This window comes from Petaurus breviceps, unplaced genomic scaffold, assembly GCF_028583685.1.
Source record: "Petaurus breviceps papuanus isolate PSGF00001 unplaced genomic scaffold, PetGlider_PUasm1.0 189, whole genome shotgun sequence".
Classification (NCBI taxonomy): domain Eukaryota; kingdom Metazoa; phylum Chordata; class Mammalia; order Diprotodontia; family Petauridae; genus Petaurus; species Petaurus breviceps.
In genome coordinates this window covers 36,861,702-36,887,978 of record NW_027185809.1, presented here as the reverse complement: position 1 = coordinate 36,887,978, position 26,277 = coordinate 36,861,702, and the positions used below count along the sequence as shown (strand labels likewise).

Below are 26,277 nucleotides of genomic sequence, written 5' to 3'. Positions count from 1 at the left end.
ACAGGACAAAGACACCAGAGAAGCTTTGTTAGCACTTTACATCTAATGCACTAACCCCTTCTAGACTATAAAATCCATAAAGACAGCCCACCTTCCCACAGCACAGTGTTTTGCCCATTTATAGGCTTGATAAGAAGCTCTTCCAGACTCCCCCCCCCCCCAATGTTAACGTCTTTCCTCTGTGATTATCTCCAATTTATCTTGCATCTTGTTTGTACCTAATTGTTCGCACCTTATTGGCCTCCCTTCCCCTTCCCCTCCAGCCATTAGATTGTAAGGTCCTTGAGGGCAGGGAGACTTTTTTGCCTTTGTTTGTGCTTAACACAGTGCCAGGTTCTTAGGAGGGACTTAATAAATACATGCTTGATTCAACTTGACTGCAAGTGCTTTGCAAAAATCTGTTGCACTGAATTCATTAGTCCCCTTTCCCTTGAAGTCCCTTGGATTAGAGTTTAGTTAACTTAATTTAGTTAACTCTTTTCAGGTTGACTCCATTGCCTCCCATCTACTTACTACCAGAATCTTTATTCCCTAAGGAGTTTCTTTAAAAACAGAGCTTTTAATTTCCAATTCAGGCATATAGACTGGCCAAAGGAACAAGCACAAAACAAACATTTTAGCTTTTTGGTATGCCAAACCCACTGACAATTTTGAAGTCTTCCAATTCTAGGATAACAGAGTCAGTTAATCCCTAAGCAGAAAGAAAGATAAAAAAAACAGCAACCTTTTTTGTTGTTGTTGGACAGGATTCTGGATTTCATCAGCACAGGGAGCATCAGATTAGGAACTCCTCCCGAAGCAGATACAGGATGTCCTATTGAAACTCATTATAGTCTTAGAAAATTGCTTGGGGATAGTGAGAAGTTAAGTGACTTACCCAGAGTCACACAGCTGATATGTTTCAGAGGCAGAACTAGAACTCTAATCTCCTAGACTCTGATGCTAGCTCTCTGGCTTTTACACCACATTGTCTCTAAGGAAGGTAAAGACTACCTGGACCAATAAAATTCAAAACTCCTAGTGACCATGGAGGACATCGAAATTTAAAATGTCACAAGTATTATTATGATTAAAGACAGGCTCTTCAAGAGCTTTTCCAAGAAGCTTAGAGGCATAGTTCTTGGTCACTGAAATGATGGCCCATCATAAATAAAGCTGCAGTGTGCCAGAGGGGAGAGAATCTCAGCTCTAATATTGACTTCCTGTGTGACCTTGAATAAGTCACCTGCCCTCTGACACCCTTAGCATCCTCATCTATAACATGAAAGGTCTGGAATCTCACTCATCTCCCTTTTGGTCTATCAAATTCCTTCAAACCTCAACTCAAATGCCACCAGACTAAATGGACTATATGACAAGGGTCCTTTCATTTCTGATTCTAATAGTATTACCTTTAGAGTAAGCTAAGAGCTGGAATCCAAATCCAGGACTATTTTTATTTTCTGTTCTTGAGGATTCAATGAAACAGAATTAAAAGGGTTCAGGGAAATTCTCTTACCTTGCTGCATAACCTGATTTCTCCAGAAGGAAGGAACAAACATTTATTGAGAACTTACTATGTGCTAAATCCTTCACAACTGTTATCTCATTTGTCCTCATGACAACCTTCGGACATATGTGCTATTATTATCCCCATTTTACAGTTGAGGAAACTGAGGTACACAGAGATTAAGTGACTTGCCTAAAGTCATAAAGCTAGTAAGTGTCTGAGGTAGGATTTTAACTCGGGTCTTCATTTAAAAAAAAATTAAAATCTATTTAACATTAAAAAATTTTTTTAATTTAAAAAATCACCCCTCCCTCACACATTGTGAAGGCAAGTAACGTGATATCACGTTATACATGTGAAAACATGTGAAACATATTTCCCTATTAGCCACATTGCAAAAAAGAAAAAAAAGGCAAGAAAAAGTGAAAAAAAAATATGGTTCAATCAACATTCAGACTCCATCAGTTCTCTTTCTGGAAGTGGATAGCATTTTTTATCATAAGTCCTTTGGAATCATCTTGGACCACTGTTTTGCTGAGATCTAAGTCATTCACAGTTGATCATCATATAATATTGCTATTACTATGTACAATATTCTGATTCTGCTCTCTTTACTTTGCATCAGTTCATATAAGTCTTCCCAGGTTTTTCTGAAGTCTGAAGAGGGTATCCCCTCAATTTCTAATTCTTTGCCACTACAAAAAGAGTTGCTTGTAATGCTCTTGTACATATAGGTCCTTTTCCTTTGATCTCTTTGGGATGCAGACCTAGTAGTGGTATTATTGAGTCAAAGGCTTTGCATAGTTTTATAACCCTTTGGGCATAATTCTAAATTGCTTTCCAGAATGGTTGGATCAGTTCACAACTCCACCAACAATTCATTTGTATCCCTATTTTTCCACATGAGTCTTTCTGACTCCAGGGCCAGCACTCTAATTCACTGTGTCACTTAGCTCCCTCTAGAGAGCAGATCTAAAACCTATTACGATTGCTTCTCATTCAATGACCTTTCATTGTTAACCTCTACTTTGTGTCAAGGTCACAGGTCTGATTTCTGGGATTCCCTATTTCATCTTTCGAGTTAAGTTCTTATATATATATTTTTCCTATCCCTGTTTTACCCCTGACTCCAATGTGGTGTAGAAAGAACAACAGATTAAGAATCAGAAGACCCTGGTTCAAATTCTGACACTGATCCATCCTTAACACAAATTCTATCTACTAAGACCAGGCTTAGCCAAAGCCACTTATAGGCAGTAGTATTTAGTAAACAGTGCTGGATTTGAAGTCAGGAAAACCTTGGTTCAAATTCCATGTCAGACATTTACATATTACATATGGCCCTGGGCAAATAAATAACCAATTGACAAGCATTTACTAAATGCCTTCCATGTGACGGGCACTGTTTTTGGTACAAGTCACTTAACCTACCTGAAGCTCAGTTTCCTCATAAGTAAAATGAGGCAGTTGGATTCACTGACCTCTAATACTGCTTCAGTTCTAAAGCTATGATGCTATGATTCATCTTGCTATAGCATCTAATTAATGAGCAAATAGGTGGCACAATGTATAGACCACTGAGCTTAGAATCAGGAAGACTCATCTTCATGAATTCAAATCTGGCCTAAGATACTTACTAGCTGTGTGACCTTGGGCAAGTCACTGAACCCTGTTTGCCTCAGTTCCCTCATCTATAAAAATGAGTTGGAGAAGAAAATGGCAAACCACTCTAGTATCTTTGCCAAGAAAACCCCAAAATGGGATCACAGAGTTGGACATGACTGAACAGCAACATGGTGTCTAATTAGGGAAGGCACCAAAAGTAAATACGGCAAGAAGTTGGTTTGTACAACACTGGAGTTTTTATTGAAGTATTTACTGTGATAGGAAACAAGAGAGGTTACCTGGACAGGGCTTACAGTACAAATGGAGTGTCTTCTAATTCACAGATTCCTTGTCCTAATTTCCTGCACTTTCTGGTACAGAATGTTGGGAGGAGAGAAATGCCTGCTTTCTTTCCATCACCATTCTGGGACAAAGGGGCATCCCAGGTAAAAGAGATCCCCTTCTGGAGTCAAACTGTGCCTCAGTGATGGGAGCAACATCCATCCAGCAGTGAGTATTCCAAGAAATGAGTTAAATAGTTGGCCATATAAAAAGGTTAGTGGAATTCTACCCTTGAAGTTCCATTTTTGGGGGAAGGAGGAGTTGTGGTACTCAATTCAATAGTACTCTGCTTTTGAGAAGTAGGAAGTAAATGGCTGGTGTTTTTTCCCTACCCAAGTTTTCCTTTCCTTGTTCCAAGAGTCAAGCTGAAAGGGATGGGAGAGGCATTTCACCATTTTAGAAGACACCTGACGGACTCTGTGACCACTATCACATGGTGACAAGACAGATAGAGGGCTGGGAGAATGTATCATGGTGTACAATCACAGAGAAGATAATGATCCTGGGGGTCCCTCCACCACATCTTTGGAGAGTAGAGACAGAGTATTGTCCCCCTCCTGCCTACTCAACCCAGTGTCATTGTAGGGCAGAATGGAGGATGCAGTCTGGCCCTCAGTGTGGAGTAGGTGACAGCCAGTAGAGCAGGGCAAAGATCCAGTTTCCCAACCAAGACCCCCGCACACGCAAGAAGAGTTCATGCAGGTTGATCTGCCACAGGCTAAGGGACTCTTCAAGAGATATCTGGGTCCTCCTGAGCAATGAGCAAGTCTTCTTCTTCTTGTGCCTGAAGGGAGAGAAAAAAGTGGAGGCGGAAGACAAATTAAAGGTGGCTGCATTGGTCACCAAAAACCTGCCAGCCATGATCCCAGCTTCCAAGTCATCAGCGTCAATAGTATAGTCCTTTCAAACAAGGGTGTTGGAGCAACTGTTTTTTTCCCTCAGGTGTAATTTTTCAGTTAGGTAGAGGTGTGCTCTTCTACCCTTAATAAAGATAATAAATGGGGCAGTAAGGTGGTGGAGTGAATAGAGCACCGGCCCTGGAGTGGAGGACCTGAGTTCAAATCCAGCTTCAGACACTTAACAAACACTTACTATCTGTGTGACCTTGGGCAAGTCACTTAACCCCAACTGCCCTGCCTTCCCCCTACAAAAAGAAAAAGAAAAAAAATGCTTCTTAAGGTTGCTAGGTGGTGCAGTGAATAGAGCACTGGCCCTGGAGTGAGGAGGGCCTGAGTTCAAATCCAGCCTCAGACACTTAACACTGACTAGCTATGTGACCTTGGGCAAGTCACTTAACCCCAACTGCCATGCCTTCTCTCCTCCAAAAAGCAAAAATAAAGACAATAAATTCCCATTTAAACAAAGATTCCCCAAAATTCAGCCATCATTTGAATCAATACAAATTGATCCCTAGCCCTTCCACCTATCATAGCCACAGCAGAGTATGATAGCTTAGGTTTGTTTAGGATGTCCTTGAGGTACTTCCAGGTAATTGATGGTTTCAGGTCCAACTGTCTTATGGATTCCTAGAAAGTCAGGATAGATTCTGGTTCATTTTAAAGAAGAATCTATTAACAATTATAGCTGTCCAGAAATGAACCTCAGGAGAGTTCCCTGCCTCTGGAGGTCTTCAAGCTGAGGCATAGCAGGAGCAGGTGGAGGGGATTTATGCTTGGGTTAGGGGCTGGATTTTCAAGTCATTCAAGTCAAGGGTAATTCACATGAGTTTTCGAATCCAAAGGGTATTTTGCTGGATCTTAGTTCTTTCAAATCTGGCATTCTGCTTATGGTCATTCTTAATTTAATTGGCTGAACTCTCCATTCCTTAATCACTCTGGATAAATAGGAGTCTTGGTCTTGTCCAGGGGATAATACTTCTCAGCTAGTGAATGATCCTTTTGATCTATCAGGGTTTTAATGTTTAAAAAAATTAAAGGTCCTAGATCCCCCCTTCCTTTTGCCAACCAGCAGTATGAGAACATTCTCCCTTTCAAAGAATCCTCAGAATTGGAAGGGACCTTCCCCAGAGATCCCCTAGTCTAATCTCATTTAGACTAACCTAGTTTAAAAACTAACTAGTTTAACTAGTCCAACCTAATTTAAAAAAATTAAAGGTCCTAGATACCCCTTCCTTTTGCACAAACAATCTTCAGAACTGGAAGAGACATTCCCCAAAGATCCCCTGGTTTAATCTCATTTAGGCTAACCTAGTTTAAAAACTAACTAATCTAACCAACTAGTCTAATGCAAACTAGTTAAAAAAAATTAAGGGTCCTAGATCCCCTTTCCTTTTGCCAACCAGCAGTATGAGAACATTCTCCCTTCCACAGAATCTTCAGAACTGGAAGGGATCTTCCCCATTGATCCCCTTGTCTAATCTCATTTAGACTAACCTAGTTTAAAAACTAACTAATTTAACTAGTATAACTAGTCCAACCTAAAAAAATTAAAGGTCCTAGATCTCCCTTCCTTTTGCCACACAGCAGTATAAGAACATTTTCTTTTTCTTCTTCAGAAATCTAAGGAACCTTCCTCAGAGATCCCCTAGTCTAACCTCTACCTAAAGCATAACTCCCCTCTATGTGGCCTACAGCAAATGATCATTAGCTTCCACTTGAAGATTTCCAGTGACCGGAAACTTACTACCTTATGAAGCAGCCTGACGCATTTTTGGACAACTATAATTATTAGGAATTTCCTCCTTATATAATGAGTCAAAAATCTATCTTGCCTTTCTAGGAATCCAGAAGACGATGGATCTGAAACGACAAGAAATTTTGATGAGTTTAAATTTATGAGACCATAAATTTAGAACTGGAGGGGACCTTACAGCCCAACTGGTCAATCACTCTCATTTTTCAGATAAGGAAACTGAGGCATAAAGAAGTTAAGTGACTTGACCAAGATCACATGGCTAGTATCTGAGGAAGGATTGGAATTCAGGTCTTCCTGACTCTAAAACTAGAGCTCTGTCCCCTGTGCCACCTCTCTATTCACAGTAGGTTTTTCCATTGTACAATAATCTGCAAATCCCTCTCCCCCATTAGAATGGGAGATCCTTTATGTTATACACCTGTTGATACCTAGTTGATAGACCCAAAATGCAGAATGAGGCATGAATTTTTAGATATGGCCAATACAAGAATTTGCTTTGCTTAACTATGAATATTTGTTATGGGAACATTTTTTGTTTGTCTGTTTTTGTGCAATTGGGAAGGAAGTAAAAAGAAGATAAAATAAATGTTTACTGATTGTAAAAAAATAATAAAGTGTTTTTTTTTTAAGCAATTGGGGTTAAGTAACTTGCTCCAGGTTACACAGCCAGGTATTTCTGGGTGGGTGCTAAGTGTCTGAGCCCGGATTCGATCCCCCAGGTCATCCCGACACTGGGGCCGGTGCTCTTACTCACTGTGCTACCTGGCCACCCCCAAAATAATAAAGTTTAAAAAAAGAATGTCAATTCTTTGTGAGCAGGGCATGTACCAGGTACTTAGTAAATGTTTACTGACCAACTGAACAACCAATAAGCCAGGACCATAATGCCAGGCTCAGGTATTACTCATATGGGGAGGACTTTAACTGTAAGAGACCAAAGGTATCAAAAAATGACAAATAAAGCCTCTTATTTCTCACCTTGGTCCCTACCCCCATATACACATCTATGCTATTTTTAAGTTTTCCAATTGCCTTCATACCCTCCTGTCTTCATGACTTCCCTATTATTGTCAAGGTTACCACCATCCTCCCAAGTCACCAGGCTCAAAGCCTAAATGTCAGTCTTAACTTCACACTCTCATCCAAGCAGTTGATAAGTCTTATTGATTCTACCCTTGTAACATCTCTTGTATAGGCCCCTTTCTTTCCCCACCCCTGCTTAATATTTCTACCATCTTGGTCCAAGCCCTCATTACTTCATGTCTGATCTACTAAAACAGCCTTCTGGTTAGTCTTCCAGCCTCAAGTTTTTCCCCACTCCAGTCTATCCTCCATTCAGCTGCCAAATTGAGCCTCCTGACTCTTGCTAACTGTGGTCTCTGTACCCCCTAATTCAATAAGCCACATTACATCCAGGATCAAATATAAATTTCTGTTTCACTTTTAAAGCCCTATATAAACTTGACCCTTCCTACCTTCCCAGTCTTATACTTTACACCCTTCCATATCCTATGGTATTCAGTGATGGTGGCATCTTTGCTACATAAGACGCTCCATCTCCTGAATCTGGGAATTTTCACTATCTATCCCCCATACCTGGAATTCTCTCCTTCCTCAACTCCAACTCCTAGTTTCCCCAGTTTCCTTTAGGTCCTTCATAGCTAAAATTCCACCTTCTGCAAGAAGCCTTTCCCAAAAACATGTTTAATATTTATATGTATACATATAATATTATATATATATACATATATATATACATATAATACATATAATAATAAATACATGTATAACCTATATCAGATTGCTTGCTGTCTTAGGGAGGGGGGAATGGAGGGAGAGAGGGAGAAAAAAATTTGGTACTCAAAATCTTATAAAAGTGAATGCTGGAAACTATCTTTACATGTAATTGAAAAAATAAAATGCTATTAGGTGGGAAAAAAAAGGAAGCCTTTTTCAATCCCCTTTCATACTCACGCTTTCCCCCAAGGATTATCTACAATTTATTCCTGTACATATCTGATTTGCATATAGTTGTTTTCATGTCATCTCCCCCATTAGTCTGTAAGCTCCTTAAGAACAAGGATAGTTTCCTTAGTACTGTTAAGCACACAGGAGATGCTTAATACTTGTCCTGAGATAGCTAGGTCGTGCAGTGGATACAGAACCAGACCTGGAGTCAGAAACACCTGTGTTCAAATACAACCTCATACACTTGCTAACTGTATGACCTTGGACAAGTCACTTGACCCCAACTGCCTCTCGAAAACAAAATGAAAACCAAGTAAATAAATAAATTCTTGTCCACTTTACTGGAAAAAGATTAGTCCTGTTTTGCTTGGCCCTAGAGGAGCAATGAGTGGAGATTGTTTTTTTTTTAAAGCAATTGGGGTTAAGCAACTTGCTCAAGGTCACACGGCCAGTTATTTTGTGTGGGTGTTAAGTATCTGAGGCCAGAACCGATCCCAGGTCCTCCCGACTCCAGGGCTGGTGCTCTTACTCATTGTGCCACCCAGCCGCCCCCGGAGATTCACTTTTAAGGTCAATGTTAAGAAAAAAATCTTTCTGACAATGAGAGCTATCCCAGAGTGGGATGCGCTGCCTAGGGAGATGGGGTTTCTCTTTCATTAGAAAACTCTGAATGACCACTTGCTGAATATACATGGACATCGACATGGCCACTGAGGTTACCTCTAAGTCTGAAATTCTCTGATCCCCCTTTCCCCTGACCTTCCTGGGTTTTAGAAGTTGAGAACAAAGAAAAAGTGAGGTGGGCTAAAAAAAGAAAGTCTTCTCTGCCCAATGGAGTGTTAAAATGCATGAGGGGAGTCTCCTTAGTGAAGCGGCCCAGAGTCTGGAGATGACATGGATGGCTAGGCTTCTCCTGAGTGAGAATGAAGGAGGGTGCCTGGCAACCCTGAGACTCACGCAGCTAGGGCTCGGGTACAGCAGCGAGACATGCTGAGGAAGGAGCTGGCACTGGCCCGGGCAGACAGGGCTGTCTCGATGCCTCGCAGAAGGTCATTAGTCTTGAGTATGAGCAGCATCTGCCGGGGTACCTTGCTGAGGAGCTGACTGATCTGCGGGAGGTAGGTTGCAGCGTTATTTCGAATCTCAACATCCTGAGGAAGGAAAAAAAAAATCTGGAATCAGAATACATGGGTTCAAATGTCACCTCTGCAACTTACTAGCTGTATGACCTGGAGCTAATCACTGATCTCTCTGAGCCTCAGGCTCCACATCTGTACAATAGGGATGGTCCTATTTATACATATTACATATTTGTCCTAGTGGATATGGAGACAAGAAGACCTGAGTTCAAATCCAGCCTCAAATACTTGCTGTTTTATCCTGGGGGAAATGAAGGGAATAATCATTTGTAAGATGCCTACTGTGTACCAAGCACTGCGCTAAGCTCTTTACAAATATGATTTCATTTGATACTTATAGCAATCTTGGAAAGCAGGTACTATTATCACCCCCATTTTATAGATAATACAAAAAGAGATTAAGTGACTTGTCCAGGGTCACACAGCTAGTACATGTCAGAGGCTGGATTTGAACTCAGGTCTTCCTGTCTCCAAATCCAGTGCTCTTTCCATTTTAAAATCTAGATGCCTCATAACCTCTTAAACCTCTATATGCCTCAGTTTCCTCTTCTGTCAAATGTGAATAATAAATGCAACCCCTCCCAGGGTTGTTGTGAGGAAAAGAATTAGATAATATTTATATGGCACTTTACAAACTATATAGTAATAGCATGCTATTGTTATTGTTAATGTCAGCAAAGCACTTTCCAAATCTTAACATGTTATACAAACAAAAGCTAAATTTAATAGTAAAAAATTATGATTGGTTGAGAAAAAGGCCCCATTTATGTCAGTGTGGTACAGTGGAGAGTGTTGTCTTTGGAGTCAAAGGTCTTGGGTTCAAATACTGCATCTGTCATTTACAATCTACGTAACCTTGGGCAAGTCACTGAACCTTTCAAGTTTTCCCACCTGCAAAATGAGGGGGCAGACTGGATGGTTTCAAAGATCCCTTCCAATTCTAAATCTATGAGTCAGTTTTCTAAAAGTCCAGCAAAGGGAACAATTAGAGAGATGCCTATGCCTGAGTTCCTAGATCCTTGGGTAAGTTTCCCTAGAAGTGACAAAGGCTTAGTATTATTAGAACTCCAAGTCCCTGATGACTGAAACCCTGTGCCAGGGGCTCAGACCAGATGTTTGACATCGTCACACACCCAGAGAGAGAGACAGAAGGGTAACTATATTAAATTGAGCTGGATAAACTGAAAGAGCTTCAGCCTTCACACTGCCCTGGTCTGACTTTCATCAATCAACAAACATATCTTAAGTGTCTACTATGTGTCAGTCATATAGTAGGGGATGTGAATACAAGGAATGAAATCACGCCTGCTGACAAGTAGCTTACATTCCAATAGAGGGATAAAACAACTACACAAATACACAGTATATACAGAAGTATACACAGAATCAACATAAAGAGAAGAAACACAAAGATGTTAACTACATTTTGTTGTTGTTCATCCTTTGTTCCTGAAGAGGACTGATGTGTAAATATGAAATATGAACTCCAAGGGATTTGGGGAGGGAGGGTGGGCATGAGCTTTTGGGGGGCATCAGTAAAGGTTTCAGGTACAAGGTGATACTATATTTGTGTACTGACGGAAGAGAGAGACTGTAAGGGGGAATTAGGGAGGGAGTGCATTCTAGGCACCGGCACAGAGGAAGACTTTATAAAGGGCAAAGAGAAGGCCAGTTGGGGTGGTTCAAAGACTACAGGACGGAAAGTCACATCCGTTGAGGCTGGGCCCAAGTTGTGAGGGGCATTAAACACTAAACAGAGGACTATATTTGATCCCAGAGGTAATAGGGAGTCACTGAGTTGACTGAGCAGGGTACTCACATAGTTAGATGATCACTTAATAAAAATCATTTTGGCAACGTGGGTGATGAGCTGGAATGGAGAGAGAAGTGAGGCAGGGAGACTAATTAGAAGACTATTGTAATCATCGAAGTGGGAGGTGGTGAGAGACTGAACTAAGGTGGTAGCTGTATGAGTAGAAAGAAGGGGTCCAATATCAGAGATGATAATGGCAGTAGAAACAGCAAGATTTGTCAAGATTTGAGGGGAAATGGGGAGGGGGAAGGTGAGGGATAGAGAAGAGTCTGGAATAATGCTGAGGTCATGAAGCTGTCAGACTAGAAGATTAATGATACCTTCATCCAAAAGAAAGATGGAGGCCAGGAAGAAGGAAGGGTTTGGGGGTTGGGAAAGTGAAGCATCCAGCTTCTGGACTACACTTAAGTGGGGTAACCAAGACCTCTTCTCAGTCTTCTTATAAACAGTCGTAATTATGTGACCTTGGGGAAATCATGTAACTTTTCTTTGTCTCTGTTTCTCCATTTGTAGAGGGACAATAATATCTGATAGATATAGTGGGTGCTTAGCAATAATCATAATAATAGCTAGCATTGATATAGCACTAGAAGATTTGCCAAGCACTTTACAAATATTATCTCATTTGATTCTCACAGCAACGCTAGAAACTAGGAGCTATTATTATTTTTCTTTTTTTTTTTTTTGCTTTTTGGAGGGCAATTGGGTTTAAGTAACTTGCCCAAGGTCACACAGCTAGGTTTTTTGTTTGTGTGTGTTAAGTGTCTGAGGATGGATCCGAACTCAGGTCCTCCTGACTCCAGGGCCAGCACTCTACTCACTGCTCCACCTAGCCACCCCTACTAGGAGCTATTATTATCCCTATTTTACAGATGAGTAAACTGAGGCAGATAAGTTAAATGACTTGTCCATGGTGTTACAGAACTAGTCTGAGACAGGATATGACCTCAGGTCTTCCTGACTCCATGTTCAATACTTTACCCACTTATCTGCATAAAGATATTTTTTTTAATTGCTTGATTAAAGTGAGTAAATGGAGCTGACACTGTCCCATCCATTTTGAGAGGATCATAATGCATAAAGGACATACAAAAAAGGCAGAGCATTAATCTACGGAGCAATGATTTTGGTTCATTCATTTAATCAACCAATTATCTAATGAGTGCCTACAATGAGTAATATGTATGCAGAAGGCTTCTACCCTACCCCCACTTTCCAGCCCAAGCTTCTTAAACTGGGTAACAGTCATTGGCCCTTTAAGAAACATGTGTGTGCTATTAATGCCTGCGTTGCTCCTTGATTTGAAATCTCCTCCAGGCAGCTGCTATCAGACTGGAACATCTCAGCACAATGCCACACACCCAAAAAGCTTCAGCTTCAGCCTCTCCCTCTTCCTCTCTCTCTCTCCCCCCCATTTCCCACGTATACTCCCCCCCCCACCAAGCACTCTCTTATTCTTGTTCTGTGTTTTTTCTTTCTCTCTGTCTCTCCCCCTCCCCCATCCACTACTCTCTTATCCCAAACCAGCCACAATACCACCACCTTTGTGCCACGGTATGCCAACCATGCCAAACCAGAAACAGATCAGATACCCTCCTCAACCCCCCGCCCCCCATCACAGACTTAAAGCTGGAAGAGACATTAAATGTACATAGACATTCTTACTATTCCTTGAACAAGCCCCCCCATCTCCTGACTCCAGAGATTTGTGCTAGCTGTCCCCTTTACCTAGAATGTTCTTCCTCCTCACCAGTCTCCTGGCTTCCATAGCTTCCTTTAAGATTCAGCTCAAATCTGGGGCAGCTAGGTGGTGCAGTGAATAGAGCACTGGCCCTGGAGTCAGGAGGACCTGAGTTCAAATCTGGCCTCAGACACTTGACACACTTACTAGTCATGTGACTTTGGGCAAGTCACTTAATCCCAATTGCCTTCCAAAAAAAAAAAAATTCAGCTCAAATCCTACCTTCTAAAGGAAATTTCTGCCAGTCCCCAATTCTCAGCCCCATGTTAGTTCCTCCCAACTGTTAGTGTCTTCCCTTTTTTATATATATCTAGATCTGTCTACAGAGATATAGAGCTAGATCTCCCATCTGTACATAGTTATTTTGTATATCTCCTCCATTAAAATGTGAGCTCCTTGAGGTCACGGACCCTGTTTTTGACTTTTGTTTTTGGTGTCCCTAGCATTTAGCCCAGAGCTGGGCACATAGACTGACCACCATCAAGTCTAACATCTTCCCTTGCCAAAGTCAGAGATGACCAAACTAGGCTCTCTGGAGCCCTAGAGAAAATCCATCTGGCGTAAGGGGGTGGGGAAAGGATATCAGGTTCCATGGGAGGCAGAGCACAGGAGAGGTTCTAGGGAAGCCCTTAGGAACTATACCAAGTGGGCACAAGGAAGACATACAAAATTGCCTCTCCATTTGGCAGATGAATCATTCTACCTATGCAAAAACCCCAGGATGGCAGAGAAGGATGCAAATGAAAACAAAGGCCTATAGGCAGAGTTCAAGGCAGGAGAAGGCGTATAATAACCCAGCATTTTCTCTCTGTAATCTTACAGTCATTTGAAATGCAGTGCATGTACATGTATAACCTATATCAAATTGCTTACTGTCTCTGGTTGGGGGGAGGTGAGAGAGGGAGAGAGAAAACTTGGAACTCACAATAAAAAAAAATGAATGTTAAAAACTGTCTTTCCATGGGGAAAAACAAAATATCTAAATTAAAAAAAAATTTTTTTAAGAAGAGGCACAAAAAAAAAAAATACAATGCATGTATATACTGTAGAATGTAAGCTCATGGAGGAAGCAGTTTTTAAAATAGCCACAGGAGATTTTAGGATTATTGATCCAGAGTTGGAAAAGGCCTTCCAACCCACTTGTTTTACAGATGAGGAAACGGAGACCCAGAGAAGCTCTTATAGGATCATAGCTCTAGAGCTATAATATAATATCAGTAATGTCACAATAGTAATTACAACATACACAATATATATTAAATCATTATATTACATAACAATGCATAATTATGTAATACACAATGTGTAATGTATGTATATGTGTGTAACACATAAATAATGTGTTATATAATAATTATATAATAATATAAATGACAATGGAGATATGTGATAGATATGCTATGCTATGCTACCCTATGATATGATATGATATATGATGGATCTCAGAGGTCACCTTCTCAAGCAGCCACATCACTTAACCACTCTCTACTCATTTCCTCATCCAGGAATGGGGATAATAGTAGCACTTACCTCTCAATGCTCTCATGAGGATCAAATGAGATAATATTTGTAAAGCCCTTTGCAAAACTCAAAAATCTACATAAATGCTTTCACAGAAGAGGAAAGTGATTAAGTGACTAATTAGCCTACGGTCACCCAGGATATGAACCCAGAGGTCCATAGCACTCCACCACCTAAGATCACACAGGAAGAAAGCTTCAGAGGAGGAGTGAGCTTTGGTTAGGCAGAGTCCTAGACTGCAGAGGGTATGGTTGTTTTCTCTGGGGCTTGTTGCCTCTCCTATTCCTGAGAGACCTGGAATTCCAGCTCATGTCATTTAAGTATAAGCCAACATAGAGGGATGGGAAGAAAAGTCATGGAATCACCTGAACTCAACATGTCATTTAGCTCATGGTCAGTCCTGTGCTTTCAAAGGAAAATCGCTCTGGTAGATGGGCAGGGGAAGGATTAGAGACGGTAGAAATTTGAAGTAGAGGACCACTTAGGAGTAGATTAGGATTGTCCAAGCAAGATGGGATGAGGGACTGAGCTAGGGTCGGGGTCATGTGAGCAAAAAAGAGGACTGGGTACAAGAACTATTGTGGAGAAAGAATTGACAAGACTTGAGAACTGACTGGAATGGGGGATAAGGAGTAAGTACAGGGTGTCCCTAAAGTCTGGGACAAAGGAAATCTCATTAACTATGCATATTTTCAAGAAATGAAATGAATGAAATTTTCAACAATATTTTATTTAATTAGAAATTTTAACCATGACAATTTCATATGGAATAAAAGCTTTCATTAGCTATTGGAGGCTATTTTCCATATTAATAAGATTAATTTAATTAATTAATGAGATTTCCTATATGTCTCCTGTCTTCCTATGAAATCTCATTGATGCTAATTAAACAAAATGTTGTTGAAAATGTCATTCATCTCATTTCTTGAAAATATGCATAGTTAATGAGATTCCCTAAGTGTCCAGACTTTAGGGACCCCTGTAGAATGTGGAGAGTGAGGAGTCAGGGATGACTTCCAGGTTATAAATCTGGATGATTGGAAGGACAGTGGTAACTTCAACAGAGACAGTGAAGTTCAGAAGGGGAGTGGGTTTTGGGAAGAAGATAGTGAACATGTTTAGTTTGAGATGCCTATGGGACATTCAGTTCAAAGTGTCTGACAGTAGTTGGTGACAGACAAATCCAGTCCCTCAGGAGAGAGACTAGCTCTAGATATATAGTTAATAATAGTAACACCAGCTAGCTTTACATAGTGCTTTGAGGTTTGCAAAAAACTTCACAAGTGTCTGAGGCAGGATTTAGCTATCTACTTAGATTTGGGAGTCATCTGTGCAGAAACGACAACTGAGCTGATGAGGTACTCGGGGGAGTTCAGATGCAGAAAAAGGTCCAGGATAGAGCACTGGAGTTTGCCCACAATTAAGTGGGGCAGAATATGAATCATGACCGTGAGAAGGAGCAGGTCCAGCAGGGAGGAGAAAAGCCAAGAGAAAGAATGACATACTGAAGGTGAAAGTTCTCCCTCTTCCTTCTTGTGAGAACCACAAGGAATCACAGAACCCTCCACCTGACTTTAGGGCCTTCCATCTATTCCACTGAGACCCGGCTCTAGGGACAACTGACTCTCCCCACAGCTGGAGGAGAGGCAAGGACCTACCTCATTGGCAGTGACTGGTGCCCGGCCAATGCCTTTGTTGACAGAGTCCCAGGACCGAGCTGTCAGCATACAGGCAAACAGGGGATACAGATCCCCTGCCCCTAGCCGCTGGCTGTATTTCTTCACACGTTTCATATCTGCCTTGATCAGGGCCTGCCAGAGGTGACAGTAATCCAGGCGAAACTTATCTGTCAGGATCTGCAGTCAGGGATGGAAGCAACAGGAAGTGAACCTCTCTGTCCCTCATGAACCCCAAAGGAGAATAGCCCCAAATAATCCACCCCAGAGTCCTGTTTCTCTGAAGATGTGGTTGGGATGATGGTGTCTCTGCATTCCAAACTCAACATCCAGTAGAAACAATGATGAGGCAATTAAATGCCCAATTTTGCTTGAGTTTTGCAAGGGATTACAAATTTAAGAGTGAGGTTGGGAAACTTGGAAGAAAGCCAGGAGACTTTTGGTAAAATCTCCCAATGCCATCCTAAAATCAGAACAATTCTCAGGCCACTGGGGATTTAAGTGGAGAGATCTTCTACAAGATGAAAAGCATGCTTTCCCTTAATGCTTCTGTCAAGATATTAGGAGACACCCTGTTTTCCAGAGCTAAGGCCCAGCAAGCAAACTGTGCCCTGAGCTTGGAATATAAATCCTTTGCACTCACCCTCTGGAAAAAAATCACCTAATTATTGTATTTTGATCAGCACCAGGTGTTCTCTGAGGTTGGACAGATTCTGGTCATGCAACCCTGCTATGAATCAAACTTGTCTCATTGCTGCTGTGACCCCATTGTCAGGACTGCAGCTCACTGTGCAGCCATTGGTATAAGCCCCGAGATTTGGCCACACTAAAGCAGGTCCCCCCACTAGGGGCGGGGCCCCAACATGTGTTCTTACTTGCAGGTCATTTCCCTTACTTTGAAATTAAACATCTGTTTAAGTCCTGATTCTCCTGTCTCTAGCCTGCTCTGTTCAGCTCCAGCTGATTTGGTCCAGTTGACACTTCCCTCACCTCACACATAAATGGTCACCCCAAGACCCCTACCTAGAAGGTGAAAGAGATGATGGGATTTCAACCTAAATGATCCTAAATAATCATGTCCTCTCTCCTAGAGACAAATCATCTAGGCCAGGGGTGGGGAACCTGCAGCCTCAAGGCCACATGTGTCCTTCTAGGTCCTTGGATGCAGCCTTTTGACAGAGTTCAAGTTTCACAGAACAAATCTTTTTATTAAGGGGACTTGTTCTGTGAAATTTGGAGTTAGTCAAAGAGCTGCAGTTTCCTCACCTCTGATCTAGGCCAATCTCCTCATTTTGTGGAAAAGGAAACAGGCCCAGAGAGATAAGTGACTCACCCAAGGCCACACATCTACTAAGTATCTACATCTTATAACTCTACATCTAGTGCTTCTCTTACTACCTCATTTCACTCCCAATGTAATGGTGGAAAATCTCTGGTTTCCTAGACATTATTCAGACAAGGCTAGCCTCTTAGGAATTTCCCTAAACTTCAGAGTGGGGTTAGAAATATGGGGTTGGAGGGGCGGCCAGGTAGCACAGCGAGTAAGTGGGGATGACCAGTGTGGGGATGACCAGTAAGTGGGGATGACCAGTGTGGGGATGACCTGGGGATCGAATCCGGGCTCAGATACTTAGCACCACACCCAGAAATAACTGGCCGTGTAGCCTTGAGCAAGTTACTTAACCCCAACTGCTTTAAAAAAAAAAAAAGAAAGAAAGAAATAGAGGTAGGAGCCATTGACTTGAGGTATTTGCCCTCATGGCATTCATCACTTAATGGAGCATCAGTTCTTACCATTGGCTCCTGGAGGTCTCACATACTTCATATTAGGGCAGAAGATGCAATACCCTATGTCTTTCTTGCCTCAAAAACCTTCCTTGGCTCTCTACTGTCCACAGGATAAAATAAAAATCCCTTAAACCTAACATTTAAGACTCATAACAATCTCACTGCAACCTCCCTTTCTTCAAGCATTTATTTCACACCATTCTTTTTGTGCATTCCATAATCCAGTCAAGTTGAACTCTCATCCATTCTTTTTTTTTTCTTGGCAATCAGGGTTAAGTGACTTGCCCAGGGTCACATAGCTATAAGTATCTGAGGTCACATTTGAACTCAGGTTCTCCTAACTCCAGGGCTAGTACTCCATCTACTGCAGCACCTAGCTGCCCCTCTCATTCATTCTTGAAATTCACCTTGTCCACTCTTGCCTCCATGCACTCATGCAGGTCATCATCTGTGCTGGGAACACAGCCTTTTCTCATCTCTACCTGTTGAAACCCTTCAAGGCTCATCTCTGATGCTACCTTCTCAGTGAAACCTCCCCTCATCCTCTAGTTAAAAATCAGTCTCTAGGGGTGGCTAGGTGGTACACTGAATAGAGCACCAGCCCTGTAGTAAGGAGGACCCGAGTTCAAATCCGGCCTCAGACACTTAACACTTACTAGCCGTGTGACCTTGGGCCAGACACTTAACCCCAATGGCCCCATCTTCCCCCCTTAAAAAAAAATCAATCTTTATTAGAGAGGTGCTTGTAGAATTTGGAAGATGACAAAAACAATCCCAATCTTGGCTCTGAGGGTGGATTGGGAGTGTTCCCACTCACCTGGTACAGTCCATGGTCCAACAAAATAATCTCCACCTTCCCTGTTCCTGGACACTTCCTCACCAGCACATTGCCTGGGTGTGGGTCACAGTGCACAAACCCATTGACAAAGATCATCTCGCTGTACATCCTTCCTAACTGTTGGGAGATCTGAAAAAGGAAAAGGTCAAGAATGAAGCTCCCATTGGGCTGGGCCTGGAAGACTTTTAAGCTGGGCCTTACATTTTATTCCATCTAATCCAGTAAGTTAATAAACATTTATTAAGTACCTACTATGTGTAAGGCACTGTCATTTTTGGAAGAAGGGGACAAAGGGACTAGAAGATGTCGAGTACAAAGAAACAGGTGCTATAGTGGAGCTGATGGCTGCTGGGCCTGCAGATCTTGAGCTGAGGGTGTGTAGAGTGGGAAGGGGAAGGAAGCAACATTCAAATTCTTCTTCCAATGACAAAAATTGCTCTCTGGAGTAAGCTATTAGTTGTTTTTTTTTTTCAGTCTCGTCTGACTCTTTGTGGCCCCATTTGAGGTTTTCTTGGTATAAATGTTGGAATACAGAAATGTAGAATGTAGAAATGGTCTGCCATTTCCTTCTCTAGTTCATTTTACAGATGAGGAAACTGAGGCAAACAAGGTTCAGTGACTTGCTCAGAGTCCTTAAGTTTCTTTCCTAACCCTCACTTTCTCTCCCCTTCCCCTTCTCCCTCTTCATTCTCCACTCTCTTCTACTTCTCTCCTCCATCCCTTCCCTCCCCCACTTCTCAAACAAGTCAAAAGGCACAGTAGAAACTGGAGGGATGGAGGTGGTGGGGCAGTCCAGTTCCTTCTTCCTCATCCCAAGCCCTGTGCTTCTACACCCACATTTCTTCTCTACTTCCTCTTAAACTGGTGAGGTGGGTATTTAGTCCTAAATCTTTGCATCAAAGAGAAGCCCAGGGCTGCAGAAACATGGACACTGTGCCAAGGTGAGGCCTGGGGCTCTCGAGGCCAGAGGGGTGGCAGAAAGACCATTCTCCAAAGAGCCTAGCTGGCGGGGGTGGTAATGGGTAGGGGGGTGATCAGAATTAGAAGGTGGGAGACAAAAAGCAACCATCCCTCTTGAGCTATGAGACAGGTAAAACCCTAGTCCTCAGGTCCACCAGGGAAAACCTGTCCACCTGTTCACCAAACCATGGCTTAACCCCCCAAGGGATTGTCAGCATAAGAGAGTCTGGAGCAGATTCTAAAGGGTGAGCAGAACACAGTGCTTTTCTTTCCCCCCATGCACCTTTCTCCCATGCTGTCTCTTCCTGAGTCCAATGCTAATCTGATTTATGATGTCTGCACAGATGAAATGACACTGGAGAGGCCATTTAAATCATTCTGTCATTGCTGCCTTCCCCACCCCCAGTGGCAGCCTTCTTATCTCTGCTCCCTTTTATTAAAGCTTAAAAGCCTTTCTGGAGCAGGAAATAGTCCCCCAGAATAGAGCCAACTCTGGGCCCAGGGTAGGTCTGTCCATGTGTGTCCCCAGAACAAACAGATGCTTCTGTAAAGCAGTCTCATATCGTATACTTTACCCTTTTCCTGAGTCTGGACTCAGGTGGACGCTTTAATCACACACACACACACACACACACACACACACACACAGGTAGATGCCTTAATGATTTAAACACATAAACACACATGACTCAAGTAGATTGGATGCCTTAATGATTTACACACACACACACACACACACAACTGGAAAACCAGAGAAGCCAGGGAACAGTTGAAGAGAAGATCAAAACGTAAGAGACAATAATAGGAGAAATCAGAGAATCAACTTGGGAAAAACAAAATAGACAACAACCCTCAGATCCTACAGCAAGGTCCTAGAGATTCAAGCATTGACCACATACTGGCAGTTAAGGTTTCAAGCTTCCTTCATGGCTCAGTTCACCTCCCAAGAGAAGTCTTTTCGGGGCGGCCAGGTAGCACAGTGAGTAAGAGCACCGGCTCCAGTGTCAGACTGACCTGGAAATCAAATCCCAGGCTCAGACACTTAGCACCCACCCAGAAGCACCTGGCCCTGTAATCTTGAGCAAGTTACTTAACCCTGTTTGAAAAAAAAAAAAAAAAAGAGAGAAGTCTTTTCTAATTCTCAGTGGTGAGTGAACTCTCTTTCCTCATATTATCTTGCATTTTACTTAGCTGTTTACAGTTGTATCCCTAGGAGAATGAAAGCTACCTGAGGGCAGGGCCTACCTTCTATTTTTGTCTTTGGTGCTCAGTAAGTAGCAGGCCTTTGATTAATGCTTGTTGAATTTAACCAAATTTACCACTCATGCCTGGGTTCTAATAGTGACTATAGTAATCAAACAGTGTCCAGGTAGAGACAGAAAAATACCTCCCACTATTTAAGTCAGACCTATTTGAATCCATTATCTCATTGGTTTCAACCAATAGCTTTGGGAAATAGGCAAACAGGAATCGTTACTCTATTACTATAATTCATCTCACCAGTGTATTTTAGGCCCTGCCTCAGTTTCCCCATCTGCAAAATGGGAATAAGAATAACACCTACCTCCCAGGATCAAATGAGATTATAATTGCTATATAAATGTCAGTCATCATTATCATAATCTCATCCAGGCCTCGTAATCCTGTGAGATAACAGATACCATACCCATCTTACAAATGAGGGGACATAGAGAGGCTCAGAGAGGTTATAGAACTTTTCCAAGGTCACACAGTCAGGAAACAGTGGAAGGAGAAGAGCTAGAACTGAGGAAGGGAAGAGGGTCTTTTTGACGTGAGGGAGGTGCTTGCTGTGGACATCCTTCCCTGATAGCTGCCTCTACTGCCAGCAGAAAGTGTGAGGTTTGGGGCATCTAGGTAGCACAGTGAATGGAGCACTGGCCCTGGAGTCAGAAGGACCTGAGTTTAAATCCGGCCTCAGACACTTACCACAAAAACTAGCTGTGTGACCTTGGGCAAGTCACTTAACCCCAATTGCCCTCCAAAAAGCAAATAAATAAATAAAAACATTAAAAAAAAAAAAGAAAGTGTAAGTTTTGTGAAAAAGTTTCTAAACGTAATGGGCTGGAGAAGAGTGTTGGGATTCTTGGTCAGGAGAAGGGAAAGCTAATAATGATGATGATGATAAGAACAACAGTAATAGTTGCTAGCATTTATATAGCACTTACTATGTGCCAAACACTGTACTAAGTACTTTACAATTATTATTTTTTTTTTGGAGGGAGGAAGGCAAGGTAATTAGGGTTAAGTGACTTGCCCAAGGTCACACAGTACAATTATTACTATCATTTTTTTTTTGCCTTTTGGAGGCCTTTTGTGAGTGTGTGTGTGTGTGTGTGTAAATCATTAAGGCATCCATCCACCTCAGGGATGTGTGTGTGTGTGTGTGTGTGTGTGTGTGTGTGATTAAAGCATCCACCTGAGTCCAGACAGGGAGGAAAAGGGTAAAGTATACGATATAGAGACTGCTTTGGGTTAACTTGTCCAAGGTTACACAGCTAGTTTTTGTGTGTTAAGTGTCTGAGGCGGGAACCAAACCAGGTCCTCCAGACTCCGGGGCTGGCGCTTTACTCACTGAGCTACCTAGCCGCCCCTATTTTTATCATTTGATCCTCACAACAACCCTGGAAGGTATTACTGTTATTATACCTATTTTATAGATGAGGAAACTGAGGCTATCTGTATGTATGTATATATGCGCATATGTGTATGTATATACACATGTATATATAGGATAAGGTACCAGACATTGAGGCCCGTACTCAAACTGGGCTTCCAAGCATTCAAACTCTGCTTCAGAGAGTGCAACTCCGATGGGTTGGCCACATTGTTCGAATGCAAAATGTGACCTTGTCAAAAAGACTGTTTTATGGAGAACTCACACAGGGCAAGCATTCATACGGTGGTGAGAAGAAGCGATAAAAGGACACACTCAAGGTCAAGGATTTCATTGTGTGACATGGAAGACACTGGCATAGGACCGCTCAGCATGGTGTGCCCACATCGAAGAAGGTGCTATGCTCTGTGAGCAAAGCAGAATTGAAACAGCTCAAAGGAAATGCAAGATGCGCAAATTTGGAGAATCCACCCCAAATATTCACAGGGACTATTTGTATGAGCTCCGATTGGTCTGACCAGCCATAGTTGGACACACTGAAACCTGACTCTAGCACAGTGATGTCATTTTGGGCCTCTTCGAGAACAAACGATAGCAAACAACCAATATACATACATAGTGTGTGTGTGTATATATATATATATATATATACACACACATATATATATATACATATATATGTACACACATATATAGCTTCATCTAGGATACACATACATACAGCCTATACACACATATACATTAGCCTCGTGGTATGTGTGTGTGTGTATGTGTGCTCGAATATAACTCAACATGTTTTTGTAATTTTGTTGAGCATGTGAATCTAAAGCCACCATTGTGAGGATTAAAATATTGTCTGTTTCTACCCAATGCTCTTCCCCCTGGGAAAATCTGTGTGAAGCCCCCTGTATCTCTCTGTGTGGTTCTTCTATGCATTTATTTTTGCTTATTAAACTGATGCTAACTGTGTGGCCTATTCTTTTTAACTCCAGCTTAATTGTAATGTGTCAGAAAAATAATAACTAATTGAACTATATCTTTAGTTTCTTGTCTTTTTAAAAAGAGTTTTCAAATTGCCTCCATTCTATTATCTCATTCACTCCTCATAACAACCGTGCACAACAGATAGGGCAGGTGTTATTATGCTCTTCTGACAAATTAGGAAACTGAGGCACAGAAAGGTTAGTGGCTTACCAAAGTCGCTGGACTCTTATTCCTGTTCCACACTGCCCCCTGCTGCCACAGTGGTCCCCACATACCTCTAGCTTGTAGTAAATTTCATTAGATGAAACATTGATCAAATAAGTTTTTCTTCCTTATGATGACAGGAAACCTGACCCCTGACCCATAGCTTCAATTAAGAATAGAACAGATAGCCTCTGGTCCAATATTTCCATATGCTTACCAATCCCTTTCTAGACTACCTGTTTACCAGGTGCCTTCCATGTTGGGAAAATTTCCAGGCCTCTTCTCCTGATTAGTGACTTCCTAGCCCTGTTTCCTGAAGGCCTTCAGCCATGTTCACATCACTCCCTGCTGGGGCCATCTCCAGTCATCCTGATCTATATCCTGCCACTGGACTCAGATGGCTCTGGAGGAGAAAGTGAGGCTGGTGACTTTGCCCAGTCCTGCCTCACACCTTCCTGATATCACGGTCCTCTTTGAGAATGAAGGACAAACAACAGCAACTTTACTTCCTATTCAACTCATCCTTTGGCCTTCTCTTCCCTCCTCACCTTGCCCTCTCCCCTTGCTCCCCAGATCCCCTTTATGTGTTTGTCACGTCTCATCAGGACATAAGCTCCTTGAGGCACGGACTCTTTTATTTGCCTGTATTAGTATTTCTAGCTCTTAGCAAAATGCCTGGCAAACAGTAAATGCTCCAGCTAGTTAACAATCTATTTAGCTATAAATAAAATAAGGATCATAATAGTTGCACTATCTTTACAGAACTTAAAAAAAAGTTTTTGTGAAAAAAATACATTGTAAACTTCAAAGTATTTAAAGTATGAGAAATACAGGCATCATCTTGCAGATCTCCACCTGCTAGATTTCCATAGAGAGGATAACCAAACAAAGCTTAAACTTATTTTGTGGTATGGCCAAAAAAAAAAAAGTGACTGGAGTGATTTGCCATAGTGGGCTCTGTGCTTTGGGGGCATCCTTGGGGCTGAAAGAATTAACCTGAAATTGTGTATTCAGAAGCAAACCATGGAGAATGGATTCTCTAGCAACTACTGCTGAAAACTGAATGAGATTTGTTGATGCACAATCAAGGTAACAATAGGTCTAGCAGTCAGGCAACAACCCACACACCACATACACTCTCCACACACCACATAGGCCAACAGGCCTCTGACAGCCCCCTTTCCCGATTTCTCTTTCCCTTCAAGACTACCCTTGATAGAACCATAATAATATAGATTTAGAGCTGGAAGGGAATGGAGAGGTCATTGTAGACCAATACCCTTCATTTTATAGACAGTTCTGAGACAGTCACCACTACCCACAAGCCCCAGAACATTACAGGGCTTCCTAAATTAGATCCATAATCACTCAATTCAAAAGAGAATTCAAAAGAGTCCAATCTAGTTATCCCCATAGGAAAAACCAAGGATATAAAGAATGTCTTTTGTCCAGATGATGACACGCAGCTGGAAAGACAAGCTATACAGCTTGTCTATCAATACGTATCTCTAGAGCAGACACTGCAAAGGGATATTGTACTAAACAAAAGGAGAGAGGGCCAGACTGCCTTTGGGAAATTACAAAGTTCTTTTGAACTGAGCTTCTTCTTGAAATAAAGACCTGTCTTTTTTTCTTAAATTAATTTCTTAAATAAACAGAAATTCATCTTCTCTCTCACCTCCCCCTAAATGAGAAAGCAAGAAAAATAACGCCTCTATTCCTCCATCAGCCATGTCCAAATAATATAGATGTTTCAATCTGTACTTAGTCTATAACCCTTCAGAAGGTGGGTAGCATGTTTCAGCTTGAGACTCTTGGAATTGTGGCTGTCACTGTGTTCATCAAAGTTCCCAAGTCTTTCAAAGTTGTCTCTAAAATATTTTTTTTTCATTTTTCAAATGCCTTATTAACTTCTGATTTACATCATTCTTTTCTGCCAGATTTTGAGTTGCAGATTTTCTCCCCGTTTTTCCCCTACCCACCACCCCAAAATAGCAGTCCCACAGGATAGCCCCTCCTCCAATCTATTCTCTCCTATATCTTCTCCCATATCCTCTTAGACTTTTCCAGTAGGGCAGGTGGATCTCTATGCCCCAGTGCCTGTATATCTTATTTCCCAATTACATGTAAAATAATAATAATAATAATAATATACATATATTTTAAACATTTGATTTTAAACCTTTGAATTCCAGATTCTTTTCCTACCTCCCTTGTCACCCACCCTTATTGGGAAGATAAGCAATTCAATATAGGTTGTACATGTGTAGCTACGTAAAACATTTCCATAGTGGATATATTGAGAAAGACTGACTATATTCCCTCCCTCCTATCCCACCTCCCACTTGTTCTATTCTCTACTTTGATCCCGTCCCTTTTCAAAAGTGGGTGCTTCCAACTTCCCTCCCCCCCCCAGCCTGCCCTCCCTTCCATCATCCCCCTTCTCATCCCCTTCCCCCTACTCTCCTGTAGGGTGAGATACCCTATTTAGTGTGTATGTCATTCTCTCCCCGAGCCAAATTCAATGAGAATACGGTTGACCCATTCCCTTTTGCCTTCCTATTCTTCCCCTCCATTGTAACTGTTTTCCCTTGCCTCTTCTATATAAGATAGTTTACCCCATTCTGTCTCTCCCATCTCCTCTCATTATATTCCTCTCTTACCTCTTGATTTCACCTTTTAAGTATCATCCCTTCCTGTTAAATTGGTCCTGTGCCCTCTATGTATACCTGTAAACATATATACATACATTCACATATGTATTCATACACCCATATACCCTCCTATGTAGACATATATTTATTTATTTCTATTCCCTTCAACTATTTTCATACTGAGAAAAGTTTCATCAGTTACAATGATCGTTTTTCCATGTAGGAATGTTAATAGTTAAACTTTGATAAGTTTCTTGTGATTTCT

At 41.7% G+C, this 26,277-nt stretch overlaps 1 protein-coding gene across 9 annotated transcripts in view; it reads right to left on the bottom strand.

Moving 5' to 3' along the window:
- Positions 1-3,328: 3,328 nt before the first annotated feature.
- Positions 3,329-26,277, bottom strand: part of ADCK1 (aarF domain containing kinase 1) — a 196,202-nt gene continuing 173,253 nt past the window's right edge. For all 9 annotated transcript variants that reach the window (XM_069092316.1, XM_069092315.1, XM_069092323.1 and 6 more), the window contains 4 exons: positions 18,555-18,704; positions 15,932-16,129; positions 9,017-9,210; positions 3,329-4,220 (listed from right to left, as the gene is read on the bottom strand). In XM_069092316.1, coding sequence (XP_068948417.1) covers positions 4,049-4,220; positions 9,017-9,210; positions 15,932-16,129; positions 18,555-18,704 — 714 coding nt within the window. In that variant the 3' untranslated portion in view covers positions 3,329-4,048. The remainder of the gene's footprint in view (positions 4,221-9,016; positions 9,211-15,931; positions 16,130-18,554; positions 18,705-26,277) is intronic.